The sequence below is a fragment of the Gekko japonicus genome, unplaced genomic scaffold (assembly GCF_001447785.1).
Source record: "Gekko japonicus isolate JY-2015 unplaced genomic scaffold, Gekko_japonicus_V1.1 scaffold198, whole genome shotgun sequence".
Lineage (NCBI taxonomy): Eukaryota > Metazoa > Chordata > Lepidosauria > Squamata > Gekkonidae > Gekko > Gekko japonicus.
Window position 1 is genome coordinate 694,197 of NW_015161409.1, and position 10,887 is coordinate 705,083.

The 10,887-nt window shown below is 44.8% G+C and overlaps 1 protein-coding gene across 6 annotated transcripts in view; it reads left to right on the forward strand.

Annotated features, from left to right (window-relative positions):
• The window catches only part of PTPN21 (protein tyrosine phosphatase, non-receptor type 21), a 76,254-nt gene that overhangs the window by 59,693 nt on the left and 5,674 nt on the right, over window positions 1-10,887 (forward strand). For 4 of the 6 annotated variants that reach the window (XM_015426664.1, XM_015426675.1, XM_015426682.1 and 1 more), the window contains 4 exons: window positions 4,494-4,634; window positions 6,284-6,505; window positions 7,983-8,111; window positions 8,217-8,451. In XM_015426664.1, coding sequence (XP_015282150.1) covers window positions 4,494-4,634; window positions 6,284-6,505; window positions 7,983-8,111; window positions 8,217-8,451 — 727 coding nt within the window. The remainder of the gene's footprint in view (window positions 1-4,493; window positions 4,635-6,283; window positions 6,506-7,982; window positions 8,112-8,216; window positions 8,452-10,887) is intronic. The other 2 variants (XM_015426669.1, XM_015426697.1) reach the window with 1 other exon arrangement.

Consider the following 10,887-nt stretch of genomic DNA (forward strand, 5'->3'; position numbering starts at 1 on the left):
CCACCCTCTTCTTTGGTGGTTAGGCTTGCCAAGTCCCCCCGGGGGGCGGGAAAACCCCCGCCCCAGAGGCCCGTTCCCCGCCGGCGGCAGATCGGGCCCCGGGGGGGAACCCCACCCCCAAAGCACGCGACCTGCACGTCACCCGGAAGTGACACGGGCATGCTGGGGGCGGGGCCACAGTCATCCGGGGAAAACTCTATGGCTTTCCCTCGGATGGTCGTGGCCCCGCCCCCAGCGTGTCTGGTGTTGTCGCGTCACTTTCGGGTGACAGGGTTGCGGCGCGCGCGCACTCCCAAAGCAACGCTGGAGTCCCCCACTCCAGCGCCGCTTCTGACTTGGCAACCCTACTGGTGGTGCAAGGCACAGTTCGCTTGCTTAAAACCATGCCTAACCCACTTCTTGTCCTGCAGGAACTGTTGCATTACCTAATGCAGGGGTTCCCAACGTGGTGCCCGTGGGCGCCATGGTGTTTGCCGATACCTTTTCTGGCACCTGCCAAATGTTTCTTAGGAAATGGGTGGGGCCAAGTAGGACTTTTGCCCAGCAAGGCTTCTCATTGACTTAAAGATTTGATTGGCTGTGCAGATTTATAAAAACCTTGCTTTGGCAGCAGTTGCCAGTACAGCACAAAGATCTACACTGTTGCTGAAGTGAAGCTGTGGCAGTCATCTAGTGGCTGGCTCTGCCTTTTGTGACAGCCATTTTGTTGCTGTGTCCACTGTGCCAGGTCAGAATTCCAAATGTGCCCGCAGGCTCAAAAAGGTTAGGGACCCCTGACCTAATGGTTTCCTGGTCATACTGGCACCTTTGGCATGATATATTTCTGCTTTAAGGTCTTTGTGCTTCTGTTTTTGCCAGCTCTGAGATTTCCTGGCCTCCTTGCTTTTATGTTACCTTTCAAAGGTGCAGAACCGTATCTGGGAAGAGAAAAAGCAGTGCAGAAATCGTACTCTGCATTAAACAGACCTCGTTCCCATACTTTTATTCTCTCAGAGCTCCCCACTGCCTTCAGTCTCCTACTCGTCCCGCCAGTCCTCCTAGCCTTCTGGGTGACCTTGGGGGCTTGGCAGCCCTGCCTACACAAGTGTTGTTATGAGGATAGAATGTGGAAAGGAATACTACCTTGGAGGAAACCAGGGAATGAGGATGTGCTCGGTAATACCTGTTTTCTGATGAGCTGTGCAGATTGCTGGTGTGTCTAGTATTAGGCATCACCTGCCAAATTGTATGTTTTAACTGCGGTAGTCCTGGAGAGCTGAGTCTCACAGTTTTGCTAGTCATTTGAATGGTCAGATATCCTCCTGGGTTGAGAGAGATGTGCCAACAAAATTGTCCTGATTTCCAGCAATTGGATATTTCGTTGTATTTTACCAGTTGCATGCAGGGCAGTGCGCCTGCTGAGAACCCCTGCAAGTGGGAATGAGACACAGAATGTGTAGAATTTGAGAGCCAGCATGGGGCCGTGGTTCGAATGGTCAGACTAGGATCTGGGAGACCCAGGTTCAAGTCCCCACTCTGCCATGGCAGCTTGCTAGGGGGCGACCTTGGGCCGGATGCAAACTCTCACCCTACCCTACCTTGCAGGTTTGTTGTTGTGAGATAAAATGGAGGAGAGGAGAACTTTACAAGCTGGTTTAGGTCACCATGGGGGGGAGGAAAGCAGGGTATAAATTAAGTAAATAAACTACAGAACTGCTTTGCCTGCCTAACAATCTAGACTTTTATTTTTTAAAAAATATCTAGCTCTCGTGGTGACAAAAACGAATGGGCAGTGCTTGACAGATATGAGAGATGTGCTGAATGTGATTTCCATAGACAGATTAAATTCGTAAAGGATTCTACAAATATACATTCAGCTATCATAAACTTAGTAGTAAATTTAGCAGTATAATATTACTATTCAAGGGAAAACGTGACCGAAACTATAAATATATTTATTTATCTTATTTAAAGCCTGCCTTTCTCACTGAGACTCAAGGTGGATTACAGAGCACAGGGGGAAAAAATGTAATCGTACAGTATTGGATGTCGAATGAACCATGCACAGAACTAGGAGTACAAAACTGAATGGCAGTGTGAGCAACTATGTGAACATGCAGTATAAGATATACAATAAACAATGCAAATGAACCATACAATAAAACTTGGAATGCAAAACTGAACGCCAAGGAATATAAATTGAATGACAATGTGAATAGCAAGCTGCCCAGGCAGGCATAGTGCGAGCCTTGCAGAATGTGGGATTCCAAAGGTGCAAGGCAAGTCCTCCTCCCAGATGAAGGCACTCACTGTCTCTCTCTACAGATTTAATTTCACTATAAAGGTTCCCTTCTGAACATTTCTGTTTTGTGCATTTTGTGGAATGTTAGTATTGCGGGAGCATTCCTGACTTCCTCGGGCAGGCCGTTCCGCAAGGTGGGAGCCACCGCAGAGAACATACATGAGCAGAAGATATAACCAAATATATTGTAATGACTCTTTCTATATTTGATGGATTCCAAAGATTCCACAATCAAAACCATCGAACATATGATTATGGAGTGCCCTATATTCAATGAGGAGGGCTAATTTAGTCACCCCTTTACTTAAAGATACGGAATTGCCAAATGTGAAAGCCCAGGTGTCATGGCTACTATCAGATACAAATTACTGTGTCACCCTCTCGGTGGCAAAATTCACAGGTGAAATAATCAAATATAAGATAAATAATACTGAGTAAGGTCTTTAAAAAAAATTGTTTCTACTTTCTGCTTAAGGTGCTAACTGTATAAGCAGTACTAGATAGATCGATTCCACAATTTTATAAATGAAAGAGGTGTTCAGTGGTTAGATAGTAGGATTTGAGTGCATTCCCATCTCCTGGGCACAGTTTCTTCCCTCTCTCCCATGACTATTAGAAATTAGAATAAATTATGCAATATGCTAAGCATTGTAGGGAATCCTATTTTGCATGAGCTGTTCTTGAGCCACAGTTTTGATTTGCTAAATTCAGAAGGCTTTTTTTTAAAAAAAGTGCACATAGCCCTAATAGTAGTAAAATGTATATTTCCAACTTAATATTTTGGAAACTTCTTTGGTAAAGCCCGCATGGTGTAGTGGCTAGAGCGTTGAACTAGGATCTGAGAGACCCACCATAGACTCATGTTCCCCACTGCCGCTTAATTAGGGTGGCAAGGAAAAATGGGGGCGGGATTTGCCGTCAGTCCAACTGCAGCATCACTTCTAGCATGAACCAGATGTGATGACATCATGTCTGTGAGACACTGTGAGATTTACCCCAAACTCTATGGTTAAACAATCGAGTTTGTGGTGAATCCTAGACAGTTGTGCCAGTAGAGTAACATGACTTTCAGTGTGTACCCAAAGTGACGTTGTGCCATTGGACAGTGATCCGATAGCTCCCCACTGCCTTCAGTCTCCTGCCAGTTGCCAACACTGGGCTGGCAACCATAGGAGGAAGCTTTCTGGGTGTCCTTGGGCCAGTTGCACATATTCAGCCTCACCTATACATAGGGTTAACAGGCAGTGTGTGGCAACCAGTGGGAGGATTGGGAGAGCAGTGTTATAGGATTTTTTAAAATGCAGCCTTGTGTACTCACTAGAAGTTCTTACCGAAAGTCACAAAAGGTAGGTCTAGGATTTGCCAGAAACCAGAGTTTCTGATGATTACTAGAGTTACCCTGGAAGTGAGAAAGAGTAGTTCTAGGAATCTCCAGAAACTGTGTGGGAAAATTCTGGTGATTCCTAGAACTACCCTGGAAGGGAGATGATGATGATGATGATGATGATAATAATCTGCTGCTGCTGCTGCTGCTGCTGCTGCTGCTGCTGCTGCTGCTCCAAGAGGCAGTGGGCAATGGGATCTGGGGGAGAGGGATCCCCTCCCCCTATTGGGGGCTTGGCAGCCCTACCTACATAAGTGTTGTTAAGAGGATAAAATGTGAAAAGGAATACCTTGGTGGAAGTTTGGAATAAAGATGTGCTACATAACGTATGCAGAAGTTCTGAGGGAAAACAGGTTACATCTTATTCCAAGGTTTGTTTTCACAAACTGCTTTACAACATACCATACATGACATCCTGAGTTCTTTGGAGGACGGACAGAGTAGAAAAGTAATAAGTAATGAACTCCAAGCAATTTAGGTGCAGGTTTCGGACTACCTGGCCTATATTTGGACTATAAATGGTAGGTGTTCTGAAAAAAAGTCCTTTGTCTCAAATTCTTTTCCACAAAGGTCTGTTTGTCATTCCTGTGAAGTTTCAACAGCTTGAAAGTGGAATGAAGACAGACCAGGTGGAAAGAATGTTGCTTTGCTACTGCTGTCTGTGTAAAGTTATTAGCTGAGAGAGAGCAGGCCGCGTTCTTTGTTTCCTCTCTGAGAAAGAATGGGGGGGGGGCTGTCCTCCTCAGCCAGAGCTCTTCTCTGGCCTATGGCTGTCATGTTTGACCCAGGTCCTGTCGACTGCGTAGTCATAAGCATGTCTTCTTTCAGCAGGTCATGAAAAAGAACAGAGCTGAAACCAAAAAAATAGGGCCTTTGAAGTTAGCTGCTCTAAATGGACTGACGCTGTCTCGGCTGCCGCTGCCAGATCAAGGAAAGGAGGAACCTGCCAGGACAACAAACGATGAACGGGTGGGTTTGCGATTTCCTTGAGGTGTACACTGTTAAAGTTTTCTGTTCTGTTTCCCTGGTCACATAATCCTGGTTGCCAATAAATGACTATTTTATTGGAGTAGCAGCACCAGGTTTTGGGCCTGGTTCTTTTTTTTTAATCTTCTATGTTTGTATAGTTTAAAAAAATTGTTTTTAGTGCTGCATTGGGTTTGATAACTGATTGAATCCAAAGGCAGTCCTGCGCAGGCCATCGTGGAGACTTATTCAGAGGTAATTCCAGAAGGGTAGCCGTGGTTAGTCTGTCGCAGCCAAATGAAACAGGAGTCTAGTGGCATCTGACATACTTAGGCCCCGGTCACACGAGAGGTTTTGGGCCGGGAGAGGGACGGATCGGGGGCGGAGCAAACGGGTGCGATCCCACCGCAACATCTGGGAAGCGTTGCGCACCTGTCCCTGATCCGGCCCTTCCACCCAAAACGCCGCGGCAAAAATAAACCACCTACCGAGGTGGTTCTTCCGGCAAATCTGCATCAAGGCTGGCTGTGGGATCGCCGGCGCGTCCTTCCACCGGCGCATCCCTGGCTCCTGGCCGAACTGCGCATGCTCAGACATGCGCAGTTCGGCATCTGATTGTGCCAGGAAGCAATGGCGCCGCGGCTCAGGGGTCCGTGGGATCCCGCCACGGCGTCTCTATTTTGGTGCAGCTCTGATTAGCCGCACTTTGCCCGGGTTTTTTTCTGCCGTGTGGCAGGGACCTTAGAAGATTTATTCCTGCATAAGCTTTTGTGAGTCAGTGCTCACTTCTTCAAATGCATGACTCACACAAAAGTTTCTGCTGGAATGAATTTTATTAGTCTTTCAGGTGCCACTGGATTCCTGTTTGGTTTTGCTGAGCAGTGTGATACAAATTCATTAAGTAAAGTACACATGTGGGTTTTTTCCCCTTCATCCTTTCTCCAAGGGTGGTGTATATGGTTCTCACTCCCCCATATTATCCTGACCACAACCCTGTGAGGCAGATGAGGCTGGAGGAGTGACTATCCCAAGGTTACCCAGTGAGCTTCATAAGAGGAGGAGCTGTGAACTCCATGGATTTTTTTTAGCTCAAGCTATGACCCCTTGCAGTTTGATTTCATATACTATTTGAACTACCTTTTGTTTGGATTCGTACTATTTATCTGAAGGGTCTAAAGTAGCCCTTGTAGACCAGAGGTAGTTTGGTGTAGTGGTTAAGAGCGCGAACTCTAATCTGGGAGAACTGGGTTTGATTCCCCAAGAGTGCGGACTCTAATCTGGGAGAACCGGGTTTCATTCCCCACTCCCCCACATGCAGGTGTTGGTGTGATCTTGGGTCAGTCATAAGTTCTTTCAGAGCTGTTCTCTCAGAGCTCTCTCAGTCCCACCTACCTCACAGGGTGTTTGTTGTGAGGAGGGGAAGGGAAAGGGATTGTAAACTTCTCTGAAACTCTTTCAGGTAGTGAAGGGCGGGGTATAAATCCAATCTCCTCCTCCTCCTCTTCTTTTTCTTCTTCTTCTAAAAATAAGGAAGCTGTTTATAAACATTTTAGGTTTTTTCTTTTAAATTCATCACTCTGTCCAATAACCTGTTTGTTGAGAAGGTTAAAATTTTGTGAAGTCTTGGGATGTTCATTCTATTCTCCTCCCAGAGTAAAGGCTTGGAACAACGGCTAGAACAAGGCATGGTATTCACTGAATATGAACGTATCCCAAAGAAGAGGCTGACAGATGGCGAGTGTTCAATAGCCCGGCTCCCGGAAAATGCCGAAAGGAACCGGTTCCAAGATGTGCTTCCTTATGATGATACTAGAGTAGAGCTGGTCCCGACGAAAGAAAACAACACAGGTTACATTAATGCATCCCATATTAAGGTGAGACCAAAAGTTGAGTTACAAGATGCGCTGGGTAGTCTGTGTTAGTCCATTTTGGCAAAAACAAAAAAGGAGTATTGTGAGGCCTCAAAATTAAGAGATGTGTTGAAGTGTGATGTTGCCTCAGTGAAAGCTCACTTCATCCATTGATGCTGATGAAGTGAGCTCTAGTCAGGGGGCTGGATCACAGTCTTTGCCAACCCAGTGAGCTGTAATCCTAAGGATGCTGGTTCTAAGTCCCATTGAATAGCAAGGGGCTTACTTTGGAGTAGCTAATGATTCATCAAGTTTGACAGTCTTTATCGTGCTTTTTGGTTTTTCTCAGAAGTAGCAGGAACATTTTCCATTATTGTTTCTTCTGCCCAGCTGCTTCTGTTAAAATGAGATCCAACCAGACCAAATCTATCAGTGAACTCAGCTGCTGGTTGGTGTAGACAAGTACTGGCATCAGAGAATGTGTGTTTTCCTAGGGAATGTGATAAAAATACCTGCGGTATTTCCAGTGTGCTTTCCCCTGTTCCTCAAAACTGTCTTTCCATAGGACAGGAAATGCTGTGAAATACAGTCCTTGAAGTCCTTTTTGCAATATACCTGTGATACAGCTCTGAAAGAGAGCAGGTTTCGGCTGACCTCAGTTTCCTTTTCCTCTGTAGGAATTGGCTTTAAAGCTACTGCCTGCCAAGCCCAGTTTTCTGAACAGTTTTTAAATGTAGTGTGAATATTATATAAGTTCATGCATCTGACAGAGTGGGTTTTGGCACCTGAAACCTTCTGCCACACTGACGTTTAGTCTTCAAGGTGCCACCAAAATCTTCAAGTGCCACCAAGCATCTTTTGTCTGGAGCCGGGTAAATTTGGCTACCCCCTCTGGAATTTAAGCTGTGAATGATTTCCATATGTATGAACTTACCTTTCAGCATTCCTTTCTCTCTGAAAGCAATGGCTGAGTGTAAGAGGCAAATTATGATTTTACTGGTGGGTGTATGGCCTAGCCCAGGTTTAAAAGGCATATTCTGAACTTCCTAGTTGGTGCTGGGTGGACCAACACTCAATCCGTGTTCTTATCTCATCCCTCGCATATACTTAGCATTGTGAATTCTGCATGTCTAAGACTAAATGCCTGGAGATGAAAGCAAGCAGCATGAACATATAAGTTGATCTGTATTGGTTATTAGCCACTGTGACTAAACAGAACCTCCATCTTCAGAGGAAGAAGCCATTTCAAAGCCAGTGCTAAGGGGTAACAACAAGCTTTGGTTTGCAGGCCTTTTGTGGGTGGTTGCTGTGTGAAACAGGATGCTGGACTAGATGGACGATTGGTCTGATCCAGTCTGCTGCATTTATGCACTTATGGTTTCCACCTGATTCATTTTTGATCACCAAATGCTATTGTTTTCCTTTCAGCTCTTGTATGGCTAGTCACATGACTTTCACAAATGACCAACTTAGTAGCCATATTTTTCTTCTGCTTTCTCAGGTTGCTGTTGGGGGCATGGAATGGGACTACATTGCTACCCAAGGTCCTCTGCAGAACACATGCCAAGATTTTTGGCAGATGGTATGGGAGCAAGGGGTTGCCATTGTAGCCATGGTGACAGCAGAAGAGGTGGGCACTTTTTCTCTTCACTGGAAGTCTTTTTTTTCTTTTAACAACAGTAGAATTTTCCAGAACCTTCACTTTCTTGAAACATTTCCATTGTATGTGTTCCAGGAGGGCAGCCGAGAGAAAAGTTTCCGATACTGGCCACGGCTCGGCTCGAGGCACAATACAGTGACATACGGAAGATTCAAAATTACTACCCGATTCCGGACAGACTCTGGTTGCTATGCAACCACAGGTCTGAAGATCAAGCACCTTCTCACAGGGCAAGAGAGAACAGTGTGGCACTTGCAGTATACTGACTGGCCAGAGCATGGCTGTCCGGAGGACATAAAAGGATTTCTGTGTAAGTTTTATTTGTTGTCAGGTGATTTGTTTGGGGATTGCTTTATGGGAACTAGGCTTTGAGAAAACCTCTTTTTACAGGGGGCTAGAAACAACTTGCTCTAAACATATGAATGCCTAAACCACCAAAGTCAGTGAATAACCTCTGCAATTTAATGTTTGTTTACATTATATTAAAGTATATTACTTAATTTCTTCATAACTAGTAGGAAGGGTGGTGAGATGGATTGACTCAGTCAAGGAAGCCATGTGGCCCCCAGTTTGCAAGACCTGAGCAAGGCTGTTAATGATAAGACGTTTTGGAGGTCAGTAATTCATTGGGTTGCCTAAGTCATAAGTGACATGATGGCACTTCACGAGCAGACACAGGAAGGGTGCAGAACAGTAGAGTTAATTCGCGCAAAAACTATATATATTTTGCAAATTCTGCCCCAAACCAGGCCTTTTCCAGAGTCATATCAAGTTGAGGGTTCTTAGAAACATGTGTTCTGATTCTCCTCAGCCTGCACAGTAGAGTTCAGGTGCTGTCTTTCCCACCTCCAGGCTATTTTGGAAATGATGTGTGCACAGACTCTGCCTGCCACCATGGTGTAATCTTTGCGTGTGCCTCCTGTTTGGACAGGAGAGCCAGTGTGGTGTAGTGGTTAAGACCAGCGGATTCTAATCTGGAGAACTGGGTTTGATTCTCCACTTCTTCACATGCAGCCAACTAGGTGACCTTGGGCCAGTTATAGTTCTCTCAGAGCCCCACCTACCTCACAGGGTGTCTGTTTTGGGGAGAGGAAGGGAAGGAGATTGTAAGCCGCTCTGAGACGCCAAGTGAAGGGCGGGGTATAAATCCAATCTCCTCTTCTTCTTCTACTTCTCCTGCTTAGCACACCAAGCTATTTATTTCCTTGCCTTTAAGATGCTGTGAAATATATTTTCTTTTGTTCATTTCTCTAGGTAGATAGACTAATTTGTTGATAACCTGCTATGTGTGTGCTCTCCTTTAGCAGTCTTGTGCTTCAACCAGGGGTGGTTTAATATCATGGTTTAACGGAAATGTTTTTTAAATACTTTTATATTAATAAACAGTAATGTTTACGAACAGAAATATATTTTGAAAAGTTATGATATCAGAGGTGTTTAATTGTATTGTTCTGTTATGGTTCTTCTAGCTTGACAGATGGTGTAGAAATAAAATGGTCAACCATCTGAAAAATGTTTCAGGTGGGTAGCCTTGTTGGTCTGAAGCAACAGAACAAAGTTTGAGTCCAGTGGCACCTTTAAGACCAACAAAGGTTCTTTTGGGGGGGGTTGGCCCCCCGAAGGGGAATTTTTTATTTTTTGCATTTTCTACACACTACAGTTGTGGGATGGGGGAAAGGATATTAATACCCTAACACTATTACTATGGGTGATGGGTAAAGGAAATCTAATACATATATCTACTTGATAGGGGAAAGGAATACTACCATTCTAATCTATTTCATCTACTGGATTTGAGGGAAGGGAGAAGTCTAATACAAGTCACAATCTGAATAGTTGAAAAAATAATGCTTTTAACGTAATATTACACGTTATATCAAGATTTCGTTCAATTATGATAGTACACATTTAATAGCTTAACACAATTACTGCCTTTAGTGCTATTGTCTTAGTTCTAGAGTCTTCTTGTGTTTCTTCATTTTCTGGAGTTTGGGGGCAGCCTCTCCTTTCTCCGATTCAGATGATTCTGATGACTTGGAATTTTGGCTTGTTGAGTCCTGTGAATAGGATTCTTCTTCTTCTTCTTCCTCCTCATCTGGTTTTAAATTCTTTTCCTTCTGCTTCTTTTTTGTATTGAATATTTGATCCATAATTTTTTCCCTTTTTGGAACAGAGTAAATTTTAATGGGAAAAATGCAGCTCAATTCAGTTTAATTCACTCAAGTCTATAGTAGGTTCTTGCCATAAAAAGAAAAAACAAGAAAAACTCTCCAAAGTTGCAAGCACTCCAGAAACATACAAACGGCTCCCAATCCTCTTCTGGCCGCTAATCCTCTTTTTTCTGAGCAAATCGCTTAAAGGTGATATCGCCTCCACTCTTCTCTGTTTTTGAATTAGAAGATAAATGTACTCACAGTTCGTTTTTCAGGCTTGTTCCTCTGTGTTACTGTTGTAGAAATTAAATCCAATCATAGTTAAAAAGTGGATGCTCACAGCTAAGGCAGAACGTGGAATCCATGTTCTGCTCCACAAAAACGCTCCCGCTTTGGGGCAGAAACAGACACCCCCCACAATTGCCAGATGCGGGAGGGGCCGTAACAGAGCCCCCTGCCACCAGCTCTCTCTCCGGGAGACCTGGCGGAGCCTACCCGGCAACCGGGGGGCTCCAAAAAGAGCATTTGGGAATCGGGCAGCTCGGAGTGAGCCTCGCGCCGCCTGTCGCTGTGCCGCTGTGCTGTTATCAAAC